Below are 17,315 nucleotides of genomic sequence, written 5' to 3' on the forward strand. Positions count from 1 at the left end.
ATTGGTTTGTTGGAAATTGCAGAATCATCCCAGCCATACTTCTTCAGTATCCTTTTCTCCAGCCCTTCTCCCAGCTGCTTTGGAAGTCAGTGTTCAAATGAAGACTTAGCATCCAGTTGCTTCCTCTTTGATTCCATATGAATACTGCTCTCTGTAGAGAAGGACATTGCTAACCCTTTCTGTTCCACATATACAGACACCTCTTCATGGTATCCAATCACTTCATTACCCTGTTCAGTATGTTGAGAAGAACATGCATGTAGGCCATACCCATTCAGACTTGATGAAGAATTAACAAACACAGCAAGTTGCATTTTTGGTGTGATCTTACTTCTTTATTCCTTGGGTTTTTCTTTACTGGCACTTAGGTCTTCAGTAAACTGCACCTTTACTGAATGTTGGTCTCAAAATTTGCATGTATGGAAGTAAACAGTAAATACTGCTGTATTGAAATAATTCTTTGGTCCTCAGTTTTCTCTTGTCATTTTACAAAGAGACAGTAAAAGGAATTTTTCCAGAAAAATGATCATGGGAGGAGCTCATAAAGATAATTATTCTTACTGTAATCTCTCTCACATCACTAAAAGATAGATTAGCTTCAGTTAGTAACATTACACAATATGTAGAAAATGTTTTTGCAAGGATAAGGTCCAAACTCTAAGACCATGTGATGTGTTTTCATAACAATACAGTTTTAAAAGCTCATGTTTCTGATAGAAGGAGGTAACAGTTTGGGTCTGCCTTTAAGAATCTTTTTTTCTTCACATTCATGATTTTTATTTTCTAGGAGATGAATTCTGATCAGACAACACAAGGAAATAGCACTGAACGTGGGAAAAAGCGAACAGCAACAGCATCTGGAACTGAGAATATTCATCAAAAAACAGAAGAAAAAAGTGTAGAAGAAACAGGCCCATCACTTGCAGCAAAAACCAGAAGAGGGCGACCAACCAAACCAGAACCTCAGGGCACCACTGCAAAAAACGAGGAAACAAACAAAGCACCTGTCAGGGGAAGGAAGAGGGCAGCAGCCAACCAGGAAGGCCCAGGGAGTTTAGAGGCAGGTAATGCCAAAGCACCAAAACAGCAAGACACAGCAAAAAAGCCAGCAGCAGCACAGAGACAAATTGATCTACAGAGGTAAAAATACATAATTAAATACATGGGGTGGGAGGTGGTCCTTTCCTGTCTCAAGTCAGACCCTGAGGTTACAATTACAACAGACCTAGCATAGTTTAGGGCACAACTAAACCACAGCAGATGTTGCAACCATATGTTGCATTGAGTTCTATTTTTCAAAGTACCTGGGCAGCTGGAATTGGAGAAATTAATTTGTTTGGTCAGAACAGGATAAACTTAACCTGTTTTCACCAAATGCTATTTTAATGCATCCTGGTTCCCCTTCCTAGAATTGCTGTCTAAAGGAACCAAGAGTTGATGGTGTTTCATTGCATTCATTAATGCCAGGCACGCTGGCATTTGGTAACTCTGCTGTGCCTCCCTTCAGTGATAGCAAATCCTTGGAAACTGACTCTCTTTAATGCACAGGGAAATTTGTAATGCCAGCTGTAGCTATTTTCTGGTAGTTTGGGTCTGTGCTTGTTTTAATGTTAGCAGTACTGTAATGTCTATTTTAAGTAACTGAAAATTACATTTGGAACTTTGTAAACCACAAAACAGCTTTTGGATGATAATCTGGGCTACTTTAGTGTTTAAGCATGTTGACTTGGTTTGCAATACAAGCAATTCATAATAAGCATTAACATGAGGTTTGTTTTGCTGGACCTGGTACATAATTAATGCCAAAGTGTCCAAAGGTCTGCAAACCAGTGTGCTCTAAGAAATCACAAAAATGATCTAAAGGAAGAAAGAATCATTGGAATAGTTTCTTTCTTGAGATTTGCAAGTTGAAGATCTTGCAGAGAACCTTGAACAAAAATAGTTTTACCTTTTCTTCTAAGAGTAAGCTTTATACAGCAGTAAAATGGTCTGTCAAGAGTGTAATATTTGTGTACTGCCTTGCAATGCTTGTTTAATATGTCAAATTCCTTCAAAGTCTTCAGAACAAATTGCACTATCCATAGCCTTTAATAAGCTACTGTATCAGATAACATCTTTAAAATGTGTAATATCTCAGTGTTTCTTGGACAAAATACCAAAACATTGTTAACGTTTTTCAGAAGCCAGGTGCTTGGAAGTGATGGAGATTCACTGTTGGAGATAGACTCAAGTTCAGAATACTCTCAAAATGCAATGGATCTTTTTAAGGCCTGTGGGAGCAGCCAGGAAGATACTGAGGATACAGAGATAGCAGAGGGAGGCTTCCTTAAGGTGTAGCAGGCATCTTATATAGGACAATTCTCTGTTTTTATTTCTTTATTGTAGTTTATACAGTGAGAATTCAAAGAAATTTGTGTGTAAATAATGCTCTGATAGGTTTTTTGCTTTTAAGTAGACTTGTACAAGTTACTGTAAGTACTGGGAAAACATTTGAAGTAGTGCCTATTCTGAAGTAAAATGGGCTATTTTAAAAACCTTGGTAATTGTAGTTAATTAGATCAAGTTACTGTTCTTAATCTCTGATTCCAGTGAAAGCAGTGGATAACTGTTTATATTGATGCTGAGAAAAACATTACTTGGTATGGAATTATAAAATGCACAATTCAAGTTGTGTAGTTTCAAGTTTATCGGGAATGTACAATGAGGAAGTTCAGTTGTATTCAATTAATTATGTAATTGTTAAGGTACAAGATGGAGTTGGAAGAATCACAGTATAAGAAGTGTAAAAGCTAAAATCTAAACAATATTTGGTAGGATTTTGAGTCAGAATCACTTGTGATTTCCATGTCCTTACAATTAACTCATTTCCTTTTCTCCCCTCATAAAGGTAAAAAGAAAACTTGCTCGAAAAGGGAGGAAATGAAGGCCAAATAAAGGCATGCTCCAAGCTTCTGCAAAAACTAGGATTCAGAAATTTCCTGTACAGGAACTGAAATTACTTCAAAACACACAGCTTTCAGCTCTGAAACCAGAAGGAAAACTATGCTTCCCTTTCACATGAAATTAATCCTTCTCAATGGAAATGTAAAGCAGAAACTCTTGAGAAAGAGGCTAAAAGCATCTGTACTTATTTCCCCAGAGACTTTTTTTATGAAAAGTCAATAATTAAGCAAATTGCTTAACACTTGGTTCCAGTTCCTGCATTCTGGAGTTTAAAAGTGTATTTACACCATTAACTTTCATGCTGCATTTTTTTTTTAAAGGAAGTCAGAGAAGGTCCTTACACTGACATTGAAAATTCATGATCCTAGAGCCAGGTATTCCCATGTTTCACAGAAAAGGTAGAAGTCTACTGAATGGATTTTAAACAAGACTAGAGGAAAAAAAAAAATCACAAAAATTTTTTTTGCTTTACTTTTGGAGACTGTTTTATGTATAATTCTTTCTGCCTGCCTACTTTTCTGCAAAAATAAGATGTACAGATTTCAGTTCCCTGCTATGAAAAGTCATGTGGTGGCAATTTTATAAATGTTGCTTTCTGATTTTTATCAGAGTGGGAAAGTAATCACTTAAAATTGTTATTAATTCGCAAGTAGACATTTCATTTTTTAATTTTCCCTCCATTTTAGTTTAATATAATTTGCAATAAATGTACATATTGATGTTTGTTTTATAAAAACATATATCACTTTTAAGTGTTTTTACTCCTGCGGTTCTGTTGGAATATTCTAAATTTTAAAGGAGTAAAGACAGTCCAGCATTTGATTTTATAATGTTTGTCACCAGATTTTTATTATTGATGTAAAGAAAAAAAAAATCAGTTTTTAAAAATAGTTGGACTTTGGCAGCTTTGTAAGGAAAGTTGGAAATGTTTAGGATTGCTCTCAATTTTAAGCATTGTGCTGATTGGAAGTAAGTCTGTTTTGCATTTTGTCTTCCTGTCCAGGCTCATTTTTTAATGTTTATTTTAGAAGATTGTTGCATCAATATTATGTTTCCTGGCATTGTTCAGCATAGATACAGTGTACACTTTTATGTACACACGATCATATTTAAGTTTGTTGCATAAAATAAACGCTTCTAGGTGTCACGTGGCAGTCTTTTTCTAATTTTTTTTTCTTTCACAGAAAACTTAACTGCTGTGTCTGTACATGGGCTTGGACATTGACAGAAGTGCTGTACAGAGCGAAGGAGCTGTAACGCAGACAGTGGTGTAGTTAAAAAGTTACTTTTTTGAGGTGAAGTTACAGTGCTTTATCTTGTGAAGGGGGTTGGGTTGTGTGCAGAGTGACAGTGAGGAATCTGCTTTGCTTCCCACTGCCTCTGTTCCCCATTTCTCTTCTGCAAATTGTTTTGAAATCCCTTGGTTCATGTAGAAGAGCTGAGTACTGGTGGCATGAGTTGGGGATTGCTTGTGCTGCTGGAATGGGTAGGGTGCAGTTGTGTGCTCCTCAGCATGACTTAAGTCTCTCTGAGCAAGTGTGCACAGCTCGTGTTATTTTTCTTCTGTAACAAAAATGAGGCTTTGTGCATAAAGCAGTGTGCACAGCTCCCCTCTAAAGCAAGCTGCAGTGCTTTGACCTGAAGGATTTGGAATGCTTTTGACAGAAAGATTATAAAATCGCTTAATTATACATCTGTCAGGGGTTTGATTTCTAAAACTGAAACAATTTCACAAGGTGGATTTACTGATTGTAATGCAGTTTCTTTTTAGTGCTCTGGTCAAATACTTCAATTTCATGAAAGTTCGAGTGTTTTAGTTTAAACTAATTTTAAAATGTTTTAGTTCAAAGTTTTCTGGTGCCACCAGAAAAAAAAAAAACTTGCTTTTTCTTAGAAATGAGTTCTGGTACTTAATGGTGTGCTTTTAACAATCTGAAATCTGGACTTGACAAATCTTGCAAATATTTCAGATTTGTTTCCAAAAGCTTTGTTTTTTATGAAGTGGATAATTATTGGATTTTTTCCTTTTTATCTTCTTTAGTCAGTGTTTAATTAGTTACAATGTCACATTACTCAGTGAGTCATAATAGAATGATACAGGTTAGGAGAGGTTTCTGGAGGTGCACTCCATGCTCAGAGCATGGTTTTCAGTTGTCTTTCTCCAGATGGAATTATATTTTTTTTTGTTTGTTTTTTGTTGGTTTTTTTTTTTTTTTTGGTTTTTTTTTTTGGTGTGTGTGTGGACATTTGAGTTATTTTTATATGCTGATTATCAGTAGAGTCAGTTGGTACATTGATGTAGCAAATTATGCTAGGCACAATAGGCTGAGCCAAAATGCAGCTTACAAGAACTACCAGAGGGGTGGCCCCAGTGACTCTTTCAGAGCTTGCCCCAGCCAGGGCTGTGCCCAGAGTGCCCCTGCCTGCCCTGTTCCCCCCAAAGCCCTCAGGGCAGCCTTGGGCCTGTCAGGAGCTGCCCCAGCCTTGGGTGGCACTGACTGCACACAGGAGCAGCCTGGAGAGCCAGGGCAGAGAGCACAGCACCGCTCTCACACAGATGTAATTGTTGCATTGCCAGTGCTGCTGAGCCCTTAAAAGGAAGAGCTATTAAAGAGTAATGAGTATAAAACTCTGGAATTGAAGGCAAAGTATTTCAAAGGAAAGGGGCGTGGTGTGGGGGTGTATGTGTGTGGCTTGGCCATCTATCAGTTTTCAAATATTGTACATAACAGTGGGGATTCTCCCATTATAACAAGGAAACTGATGCTCAGTCTTTTTCACTTGTTAATGTGCAATTAATAGGAAGCCTGAAAACACCCATTCTTTATGGCTTTTTACCAGTGCAGGATTTAAAGGTGCTGAGGTTTCTCATTCAGTTACATACTTAGAGCTTAGTTCATGTCATCTTTTAAGTTCTTATCTTCATAAAAGTTTGGCTGTGTTTCTTAGCAGATACACATTTATTTCTGTTTTTTTCTGTCTTCTGATGCACAGCTTTAGCCACAGTAAGACAGGGAAGCTGTTCTGAGAGCATGCTTTGTAATGTACTAAATTAAACCTCTACCACTCAACAAAACTGAGTAGTCGTTTTGGATAAAAAAATAATGTTGTCTAGAGCAATCTTAAACAGGAGAAACAGCATGCACTACAAACCTTTTTTGCACATGCTGACAAGCCCTGTAAGTTTTAGAACTCATAAATAACAAAATACTATCTAAAATGTACTTCCAGCTGGTAGATACATAGCTCACAATGTTTGACAAAGTTCAGCATCAGACTGGCTCTTGAATGTCGAGTTAGCTGATGGGGCTGTAACAGCTGAACTGTTTCCTCTAAAGATAAAGAAGGATTTAGGACCACCAAACATTTGCAAAACACAGGAAACTTGCTTCTTAAGAAATCATCCATGTGGATCTAGTTCTCTTGCCTGTGTGCTTGGTTATTGTCTTTAGCAGCAGCAATAGTTCTGTTTGTGCCTGAAAATCAAATCTCAAACTGGTGCTCAGGGAAATAGCCCAAACTAAGGAAGCTGGCCTGTGCAGTCTGCTTGCCAGCCTGGCTGTAGGTGCAGTGAGCTGATAACCAGGCATTAGTCACAGAGTGGCTGGGCTCAGCCCAGGGCACTGTATCTGGGTGCAGGAACAGATTTGCACAGGGAGCAGCAAGGTGTTCAAAAGCAGGGAGAGCAAAGTCCTGTACAGCAGCAGTTTGTGTCCCTTGAAGGCTTCCCCTGCTTGCATTTCTGACCAGAGGGAACATCCTGCTGATGAGTACCCTGGTATTCAGATGGCCAGAAGGAAGCTCAAACAATACTATAAAATACTCTTAAACTTCAAAGACCAACAGTAGCTTCCATTCCTGAAGAGTTCTTAATCCACACATTCTGTGGATTGATTTGCCTCAGTTCCTCAAAGACAGAAAACAAGACAGAACTTCCTGAGAAGCAGAACTTGGAAGTGGTTGCTGACAGCCTGTCCCTTCCTAGCTGCACAGCCTGAGTCAGGAGAGTGGATCCAGGATGTCCTTTAATTTCTGAATGAGAGACCAAAGCAGGTGAATGACCCAGTACTCCATCAGAGATTCCTTAGCACCAAGTCAGTGTGGTGACCCACAGGATGACTAGTGCCACAAATCACTCCCTAGTATACTTCAGGTTCAGAATGGAACATCTCTGACTTGGGGGAGCTTCCCAGCCCTATTTTTTGCAGTCTGAAAGGAGATGAGCAAGTTTTTGGCATGTGCACCTGCTTGTAAAGAGATGAGTGGAGCACAGCCAAGGGCTTGTTGCAGTTCAGAGCTCCTGGTCCCTCACTGAGAAAGCCGCAGGCACACGGGCCGTGCTGGGAGCAGCTCTGCAGCCCAGCTGGGTCAGCACCACACGTGCTGGAGGATGTGTGAGCCTCAGAGCCCTGGTGTCACACCAGGCAAAGGGCAGTCCTACCCTTGGAACAAATCCTTCCCATTCATCTCTTGGAAGGACCTTTCTAACTTGCAGCAGAGCATCTTCTCTCCGCCTGGGGAAGGTCCTGACACTTAACCAGGACTCTGCCTGCAGAGGCTGGGCCAGCTGGAGGAAGTCAGGCTCATGGTGACCCCTGCAGCTTTGGCAAGAAGTGACTAAGGAGCCATTCAGCTTTGAACCTGGTGGAGTCTTCACCAACTGTGCAGCTCTATCCATGGTCAGCAAAACCAAGACCTCCATGGGCAGCACATGTGGATGGTGCAGTTGAGTCTTGTGTTGCTTGGTGAGGAGGGACAGCCATGAGGAGACATCTGCTTTTCACTGGGAGCATAGAGGTTATCCAAGCCAATTTGTAACTCACTTAGGTGATGCTGGCAGCTGTGTAGTCTCAGCAATGTGCCAGCTCAGGCAAAAAGCCTGACCAAATAGCTCTGGAATACTGAGCATCCTCCTGTAGCCCTGCCAGCCTCAAGAGTTCAGGTGTGTGTTCATAATGCTGCAAGCTGGGCATGCTCCAGAACAAGAAATACATGTTCTGCTTCTCTGTTCAGGCATTTAATTCTCTCATTGCCCTGGAAGCAGGAATTGATGTGTTGACTGATGCACCAAAGCTCTTGAAGGAATAGATGGAAGGTGATTATGGCTGTTTCTTTGGTGTTGGGTCCAGTGGCTGTCAAGGAAGTGGGGAGTCACAGCGTGCCCTAGTTTCTGTCCCCAAACCAGAAACAAGCTGGGTTTATGCTGATGGCAGAGGTCTGAGCCATCAGTCTCCTCTGGACTATTACAAGACATGACAGGTGACCCATACAGAATTTTTTTTATATTTCTGGGTGTATTTTTAATACTTTGTAGTTCCCACACATGTAGGAAGCCCCAAACCCTCACAGACAGCACACAGAAGATCATGGTGGCATTCACAGCAGTCCTGGTGTGTTTGACCATGAGGTAGATGTGGTGGTATCTCTCTTACAGATACCTCCCTGGTGAGATCATCCTTCAGAGTGTATCAATGTGTGTAAATACCTAAACAGGAAACAGAGCCAGAGGTACATCCCTGGAGAAATGAATGGAAATTGGAAAATTTTCCTATTTCCAGGCCAAACTTTTTCCCAACCAATTAATACCAGCCTGAGATCACATCACATCACATCACCAGTAGGTGACTGGTCACAGCAAGACACCCATCACTGCATCCACTCCTTGACTTATCACCCCCCTAGGCTGGCCATGGGCTTCTGCTCTCTGGAGCTTTTTTGTGCCTGTGGAGAGCGGGATGGGCCCTGCCAGTGCTGTGGCACCACTTCTTCCCCACTGCCTCACTCCATCTCCTCACACACTTCCTCCACCATGCTGTGTCTGACCAGCACACCATTTTCCCATGGAACCATGAGGTATGTGGGGCTGTTTGGCCATTTTTGAGGGCACCTCTATCCCCAGAGCTACAATCAGAGGCATAGGGGCCTTCTGTTAAATTTACTACGACAGATTTGCCAACGTCCTCAGAGCTCAAGAGCTCAAGTCTATTTTTCATTTGGTCACTCTTCAGCCTTGAAATGGTAATGAGTTTCTCCTCCAGAAGACCACATACCCTGCTGTGTCCAAGCCCCTTCCTGCTGCCACATGGGAGCTGCAGCATGTGCCGGGGTGCTCATTGCCAGGGGAGCAGAGCAGGGTTCCTGCTCTAAGCATTTCTCTTGCACACATTCTTTCGGGAGGGTGGTTTTGGAAGCTGCCCAGAGCAGTTGGCCAAGATGAAAGCAGAGTGTCATTTGATTCTGCATCACTGAGCTGCTTTCTTTCCAAAACACACCTTTAAACCAAAACAGGTTGTTTCTTCTCCTGGGTTGATGGTGGGATTTTTAACCTTTTTGCTATTAAGAGGGCTTTGTCATTTCACACTTGCAGGATGTGGCCCCTTTTGTGTCTCTGCTTCTTTTTCAGCCCCATCTAACAGACCCAGGCCCCCAGTGGAGCAGGGCCTGGCATTGCTGCTGGATGTGGCCGTGCAGAGGCAGGATCCCCTCCCTCAGCCTGCTGCTGACACTGCCTCCTGCAGCCCAGGATAGTGCCCAGTTTGCTGCCCTTGCCACGAGCACAGGTTGGTGGCTCACGTTCAGCTTGGTCCAGACCCCAAACCCCCAGGTGTTTTCTTGCCAAGCTGCTTTACCATTGTCCCAGCTTGTACTGGTGCTGGGGTTTTTCCTCCCCAGGTTCAGGACTCTGCACCTCCCCTTCCTGAATTCCTCATAGATGAGAACCATTCACAGGTGAAAAGAATGGCACACAAACATTACAAAGAATTACTTTCCCTCTTTGTTTTTTAAGAAATGTTTGGGCTTGGTTTGTGCTTTGTTTTTTTCCCCTCTACCTCAGCATTGTCTGACCCAGTGAACTTCTGGTAACTACTTTGTTCATACATGTTTTCTTCCTAATAGTTCTCTCTCCTGATAAGCATGGCCTGGAGACACTTTATCCCAGTATTTTTGATGTGGTTCAGATCATTAAAGGACTGGAATGTGGAATAAGCTATAGTGGGCAACACATATGCCAAGCAAAGAGTGAGAGAGCCCCCATTCTTCCAGGTTGTTCATACACAGGAATTCATTTCTTGCTCTTTAACTCAAAAAAAACTAAATCGGGTGTTTTCATTCATTTGCACTGACAGCTTTGGATCCTTTAAGCCACTTTCTACACACATAAACCACTCACACCCAACAGTTTCTTGCAGCAAGGTGAAGATGTGATGGCCACCACTTCCAGAAACACCTGGGACCCACTTTGTCTTTGGTGTTAGTTCTCCAGCCTTGTGTTGATGGAAATTTAAAGCTGTGGCAATGACAGGATTTCCAGTGCCCACTCTTTGTTATGACTGACTGCAGTGTGAAATGGCACCAACCAGTTCTGCTTTTGAACCAAAATCTGGCTTGGTGCATAACTGGTGGCTCCTCTTTTAGGAGGCTATAACCAGCAAAATGTTCCTCCAAGAAAGGCACCCTCCTCCCCACCTCTGCACCTGGGCAGGAGGCAGAAGTATAAAAATGGGGACAGGCAGCTTTGCCCTGATGCAGTAATGTGGCTCAGCTGCAGGGAAATTCCCAAGCCTCTCAGGGTCAGCAGGAGCTTTAACTATTCACCATCACGATGTTTTTAAATTGCCAATTGTGAGAAGAGCTTTTGTGAAAGACAAAGGGAAGAGACCGTGGCACTGTCCCTCTCCCCACCCACTGCAGGTGCAAGGGCCACAAGCCTGTGCCCTACACCATTTGCAAGAAAGGCAGCTGTACATGCAGGACTTGGGGTGCTAAAGGGACTTGTGGTGGTTCAGGTATCATCATCACAAAACAGATTCTCTCCCATCTCCCCCTGCCCCCCCATATTTTCCCTCACCAGCCCAGCTTATTACCCTTTATTTTATACCAGGCTGTCATAACCCACCTAAAGAATTAATGTATTCCAACACAAAGCAGCCACTAAGTGAAGCAATGTAATTTATTTGACATTATATCAGACACGGGTGCTCCAGATCCAGACTTGACCTTAAAAACAATTTAAAATCCTGGATTTGCTGTATTGGAGGTATCAGTTACCCGTCTGAGAGCCAAATGTGTCAGAATTACAGCCACTGAAACAGAAAACTAAGTACAGGACAAGTCAAGCTAGCAAGCACCATCAGTCCATTTCAGCTGTGAACTCGCTTCCAGTTTTGGGGCACTGGAAGAAATGACAAGGCTGTTGGACAACTTCACAAATATTTCAGTATAAAGCAGCTCTCAGTTACTCATGTCAGTGTCTAACTACACAAACTGGGGAAATTGTACTTTTTTTTACTCTGAATTAATGTCAGGCTAAGACCTGCAGGAGAGGGACTGGGGAGTGCTCCCTCTCCCTCACCCCTCTTAAAGAATGAGGTACCACAATACGACACAGCTCCTGATGACAGTAAATTAAACAGAAAACCCAAACATCTTACACCATAAAACAGTGCAGCACTATCCCAGCTGGCAGAGCCTGCCCAGAAACCTGCAAACCTTGGCCAGGGACAGACACACACCTGCAGCTGGGATGCAGATCTGAAACACAGTATTACAACCAGCTCCACAGCAACCTCTCTGCTCGTTGCTTCAGCTGTGCAGCCGCTGCTTTAAATTGCTTTACTCCATTTAACAAACGTTGACAAATGCCAAAAAAGTGAAGTTGTACTGGTAGTAAATCCATAGTCATCATCCCTCCTAGATTCTTCTAGAGCTGAGCCACAGGGCAGTGCCATTAGCCACCAGGCTGTCACCTCCCTGTGCGTGAACCAACTGCAGTTTGAGGTACACAGTTTAAAATGTACAACCATGACATGAATGTAAGCGGTGCAGGGAAATCCAGAGAGAACTTTTCCTCTGTGTTACCAGCTCTGTTTCTTCAGATGCAGCCTTTGAAAGGAGACAAGAGGTGGTGCAGGATGGTCAGGCCATCACGTGAGGCAGTCCTGGTTGAAGTATCACACGCTTCCATTACACAACTTCTATTTACACATTTTCTTCTTCAAAAATTTTTAACGTGCACCAAGAAAATGATCATTCTTTTCTCTCTTGTTACTGACATGGAGGAGTAGACCCTGTAATCTTAGAACAATCTGAATTGCCAGAAATAAAATGAAAACTGTTTTCAGGGAAACATGCATTTATTGTTAAGCATTCCCAGTGAAAAATCAACATCTTTTAAAATGTGTTTTTATTTTAAAAACCATTTGTTTACAAAAGTGTTTGTGTAGCTTTTATTTTCAAGACAAAAAAACACTGATGCTGCATTCCAGCCTCCCCACCCCTGTTCCGTCTCCACAGGAAGTCTGGTGCTCAGGAACCAACCTCCTGCAGTACTTATAGGTAAATATTTGTTTACTAGAAAAGTCAGAATAGAGGATGGAAAAGGTAAGTGAAAAGCAGGGCTCTTCAGCAGTTGACATCAGCATTCCTATGATGGCAGCCTTCTTCAGACACTGCACCAGAGCAGCAGCAGTTGCACACACCAGACAAGCACAGCATTGTCACAGGACATTTCCTCGGCTGTCGAGCCGTGATCTGAACTTCCATTATCCATGAAGGGCTCAGCACCACGAGCGATCCCAGAGCCAGTTTGATGCCTACAAAGCAGGAAACAGCACAGCTCCAACATCACAGCACAGTACAGGGCAAATGATTCACAAGGGTTTGTCCAGTGAGAACAAATCCAAAGTCAGGTTGCTGCCAACAGAGCACTGCAGCTGGAATAACCAAGCCAGAAGCCAAATGCATTGAGGACAGTTGGTCTTGTGAGTCTGATGATGAATCAGCTGATGACACAAACACCACAAGCAGGAAGAGCTGCCTACATCATTCACAGATAGGTTTGGAACAGATAAGAAAACTAGCAAGAAAGAAGTGATTGCCCCTTTGCCTAGCCCTAGGAGAAAGCTGTGCCTGGAAAACGAGGATGGTAACACTGAAAATACCTATTTTGTCTTCCCAGAAGAGGCTTGACTTTTAAGCATCTTGACTTACATGCTTCAGTTCCATGATGCAATAGATGCTGAGGAAATGCACTTTTGCTATCTCTTGTTGAGCCAGCTGCTCATCAAAACCATATAAAACTAAGCACCTGGTCACAAATCAATGTCCCACTCATCAGCTCCATCAACAAAACAGAGCAGGGGATGACACCTCATCTTCTCAGTGCCTCTGCTCGTCAGCATTTAAGTAAAACAAATTTATTTGCTAAATAACTTCACGTTTCCCACTTCAGGCAAGCATCCAAGTCTAAGCCAGCTTTTGGTGATGTATCAGAAGGGAACAAGGGACATGCACAGTGGACTTCCCCTGCACTAAAAACAGAACTTCCCGACACAGTGCATGACCAATGCAGTAAACAAGAACTCACTTGAATCTGTGTTTTGATTTCCCCCCACTCCCCTTCTCCCTTCCCAAATGACATAAGCTCTGAAGTGCCTAGTCTGAGTCACAGCTGTTAGGCTTAAATTTGCATAGTTTAAACGTTTCTGTTACCCACACCATCTAACGCAGATTTGGTGTTACAAGGTAAGATTCTTTCTGGCTATTTAATTCCTCCTTTCAGACAACAACAAAAAAAGTTTTTATATTCCTTAGGTCAGTGTTCCAATACTAATTCACATGGAAAACAGTTGAATACAGTGATAATTAGAAAAAAACTAAGACATATTCATACACCAGTAGTACCTAATTGGTCATAAATACTACCGAACCAATTATAGTCAAGGCCCCATGTACTCTGTTGCAAGCTTTCAACAAAATAGTAAAAAAAAGTTTGGAGTATGCAGAATGCACTAAATGATGCACCTTTCCAGGATATGTTCCTAAGGTTTTTTTGTCTCCAAAATGCACCAATTTGTCACACTGAGAACACAGTTTGTTCACAGAAGGAATGGGAGGAAGCTGTGAATTTGGCAAGGGGGTGGAATACAGTCAGGGATTTTGGTACTCATGGGAAAATGGAGGCTTTTGGCAACAGGAAAGGGCATTTCTCTACCTCTGAACAAAGCTGTACTTTGCTCTTGGAGGAATTGGATAAGATAGGATAAACCACTCTGCTGGATGCATGTTAAAATGTTCAGCAGTGAAATCCAATGAATGCTCTGGTAATCCATGTTATTACCAATACCTTGTTTAGAAAAATGGGGCCATTTGGACTTCAAAATGACTGTTTCAAGCCATCTTCTGGCACAACAGAGGAAGACAAAGCATGATTTATTTGTACTTAGCCGCTGTAGCCGTGTTTCATGTTCTTGTTGCAAGGAGTGGTCAATGTGCAGCCCGAGTCCACAGCTGGAGTGGGCTGCACAGCAACTCCACGTCTGTGAATGCACAGGGCCCTGAATATAGCGATGTTCAGTGACACACAGAACAGAACTGCCATTGGCATGTACAATGGCTCACAATGATAAGCTGAACACTAACAGCAAAATTCCTAGGGCTCAGCCCCAGCTGCAGTTAAACTAACCTTGTACAACATTATCCCTATATTCAACTCTGATAATTACCAAGAATACAAAAACATTCCTTATAAAGGAGTAACATGTCAAAATTCAGAGGGACTTCAGACCAAAGGTGTGTCCTTAATGCTGGGTCATGTTTCCTTCCCAGCTCACTTCTTGAGTAGCTTCCTGCCAGCACTCGAGCTAGCATTAAGCTACCGAGCACATGGATGGAGGGCAAAATCCAGAATCCAACATTTATATATGAGGGGGAAGGGGAAGACAAGTGTTTTGCAGTAGAGAAGAAAATGAGGTAACTTCATGAGAGAAGTAAAACTTAACAGGGCATTCTTTCAGAGGTGACAGTGCTCACCTAAGAACCTCTTTTCCCCCTCTCCCCTTTCCCTGGCTTCCTTTATCACTTTACATACTGTTGGAGAAGCCTGCTGTTCTTAGGAGACTGGTCTATGGAAAGACACGTTCAGAAGCCCAGTACTGAGAAGCTTTATGTCCCCGACAATGATTTCCACGTTCTTTCTTTTGATAAATAGCAGCGAAGAACAAGGGAAAGTAGTCAGCAATTCATATTTACCACCAGGGTAAAAAAAAAAAGATGTTGATGTAATCAAGAAGTTCTTAGCCTGTATAACAGAAAAGACAGCAACTTGAGATTAACACAAGTAGCATTTTGCCAGTTTCCTACCATCCCTGGTTTTCACTTAGCAAACCAGCTGAACAGTAGCAGCTTCTTGTTAAAAAAATAAATAAATATAAGGAAAGTCAAAACAACTCATTTCCTTTGGCATCATTGCAAATGATTTACACTAACTCAAGAAAACCCAAGAAAACTGATCACTGACTACACCTTAAAAAGCAGTTAAGTATAAAGACTAAGCAAATGCATTTAGTATTGCACTGATATGAGTTCAAAGTATTTACTGTCTGTGCCCTGTTCTAAGTTTGGACACATCAGACAGAGCAGTACAAGGAACACTCCAGAACTAGCCAGGTCTTGACAGCTCTGTTGTCTGGTTCTGTTCCCCTACTACTATGCTCCAGGTATTTAACAGATACCATAATGTTCCTGATTTCATCTAGTATGAGTTATAAACAGACCATGAAGTGCAAAACCATTTCAATTTGTACTTCACAGCTCTACAAAAACCCCAAGCAGACATAGATTTCCCCACCCCATTAATCCACAGCCTAGGAAAAAAAAAAACCAAACCAGGACAAAACAAAAGAGTCATAGAAAAGATGACTGATACAGTACTCCATTATCCACAATCCCCACTTTCTTGTCTCAGGATTTCTCTGAACTTCCTTGTCAGATACACTCTCAAAAGTTAGCATCATATTCACAAAGACATTACAGCTCTCTCTAAATAGATGTACTAGTGTTTGAAGTTGCAAGACTAATAATTTTCAAGCTTTTGCACTCAGGATGAAATGTCATTTTAATACAAATAAAAAGACTGACTGTATGTACAAGCCAAGGTAAGATTTCAGTTCTCATTTATCAGAAACATCAATCAAAAAAAAAAAAAAAGCTAAATTGAGAACACACTTCTACTTCTATGTGCATTTGAAGTATGTACAGTAAAAACACCAACACAGCCTCCATGTGTTAACCAGAGAAAAATGCAAGCAAGGATGAATTTTAAAGTACCTGGTAAGCAATCCTTAAACTGAAGCCCAAAATAAAGCTAGAAAACTGCTGCAAAAAACAGCTGATTGCATCATATCAAGTACTCAAAAAATTTTTTTTTTTTCCATCCTCAGTACACTGGAGAATCAGCTGTGTCCTCCTTCAAACCCTGTGAAATCATATTATCCAGAGTGTACTGAAGAACACTTTACAGCTATTTAAGACAAAATAAAAAGGAAATGAAACCAGCTCCATCTTTTTGTGCTGTATTGAGGCATACTCCTTACATGATTGTATAGAAAATATGATGGATGAAAATCACTACTGATAATTCAAAATATATATTTTTAAAGGGGAGCCTAGACTACTGCAATGGCACACATAATACCCACAGATGATGAAACATAATCAACAATATGATGTAAGGGAAAGGAGAATCAGGTTTCCCAATTAATAAGCTAGAAAGAAAATGGTTCTGAATAGGTCACCATTTGGAACTTTGGGTAAGTCTTGAAAGTCTGTCAGGAAAAATTACAAAAGCAATTCAGTTTTTCAATGGTGCTCTCTTCAGCAACCCTACCTAATATGTCTATTAAGTACAAGCATGCAAATATAGGTCAATCCACAGGCACATAGGATCCATGTTAAAAACAGTAAGATAACTGTGATGAGTGGCACCAACAATTTTGATGACAAACACTCAAAATGTTGCTTTCTGAATTACTAAATCAAAATCCTGAAGCAAGTTCCTGCTAGTCTTTGTCACACTGCTAAACACTAAAGTAGGCATTGTTTTCCCCCATTATCTTAGCTGAGCTCAAAGAATTTTTACAATATTTAGTAAGAAAAAAAATTAAAGTATTTCCCCTTTTTAAATTTACACAGACGTTTAATTAGCTTTATTTACAGAGCGCTTTTTTTTCAGTCTCCAATAGTGCCTAGATAGCATCATCAGGCAAGAGTGCCAGTTTTGAAAGAGAATCTATATAGAATCCTAGGAATAACAGATGGTGATGCTCCTCCAGAAGGGGCAAGCTGGACTACAGAAGCAGCTCTCTCTATATGGCTCAGTTACTCAGGAGTAATTCTGTTGCAGTCTCTACATCCCATGATTTTGAAGACAAGGCCACTATTACTGCATTCTGCAATGAGAAAACAAAAGCAATAATATTTTCAGTGTGTGAACCTGCAGCTCCAGGAAGTGAAATGAAAAGTTCACAGAAAATCAAAACACATTAGTTTACCATTTCTTAAATCCCAGCTAACAATTGATAGAAAAATTGTCT

At 41.3% G+C, this 17,315-nt stretch overlaps 2 protein-coding genes across 4 annotated transcripts in view; one reads left to right on the forward strand and one right to left on the reverse strand.

The window, feature by feature from the left end:
* The window catches only part of PDS5A (PDS5 cohesin associated factor A), a 77,964-nt gene extending 73,874 nt beyond the window's left edge, over positions 1-4,090 (forward strand). The window contains exons 32-33 of one of the 2 annotated variants that reach the window (XM_036382071.2): positions 788-1,140; positions 2,181-2,878. In XM_036382071.2, the coding sequence (XP_036237964.1) occupies positions 788-1,140; positions 2,181-2,337 (510 nt within the window). In that variant the 3' untranslated portion in view covers positions 2,338-2,878. The other variant, XM_036382070.2, reaches the window with a different exon arrangement.
* Positions 4,091-10,876: 6,786 nt separating this feature from the next.
* UBE2K (ubiquitin conjugating enzyme E2 K) overlaps positions 10,877-17,315 on the reverse strand; it is a 44,560-nt gene continuing 38,121 nt past the window's right edge. For both annotated transcript variants that reach the window (XM_036381662.2, XM_036381661.2), the window contains one exon: positions 10,877-17,171. In XM_036381662.2, the coding sequence (XP_036237555.1) occupies positions 17,097-17,171 (75 nt within the window). In that variant the 3' untranslated portion in view covers positions 10,877-17,096. The remainder of the gene's footprint in view (positions 17,172-17,315) is intronic.

The sequence above is a fragment of the Molothrus ater genome, chromosome 4 (genome assembly GCF_012460135.2).
Source record: "Molothrus ater isolate BHLD 08-10-18 breed brown headed cowbird chromosome 4, BPBGC_Mater_1.1, whole genome shotgun sequence".
Classification (NCBI taxonomy): domain Eukaryota; kingdom Metazoa; phylum Chordata; class Aves; order Passeriformes; family Icteridae; genus Molothrus; species Molothrus ater.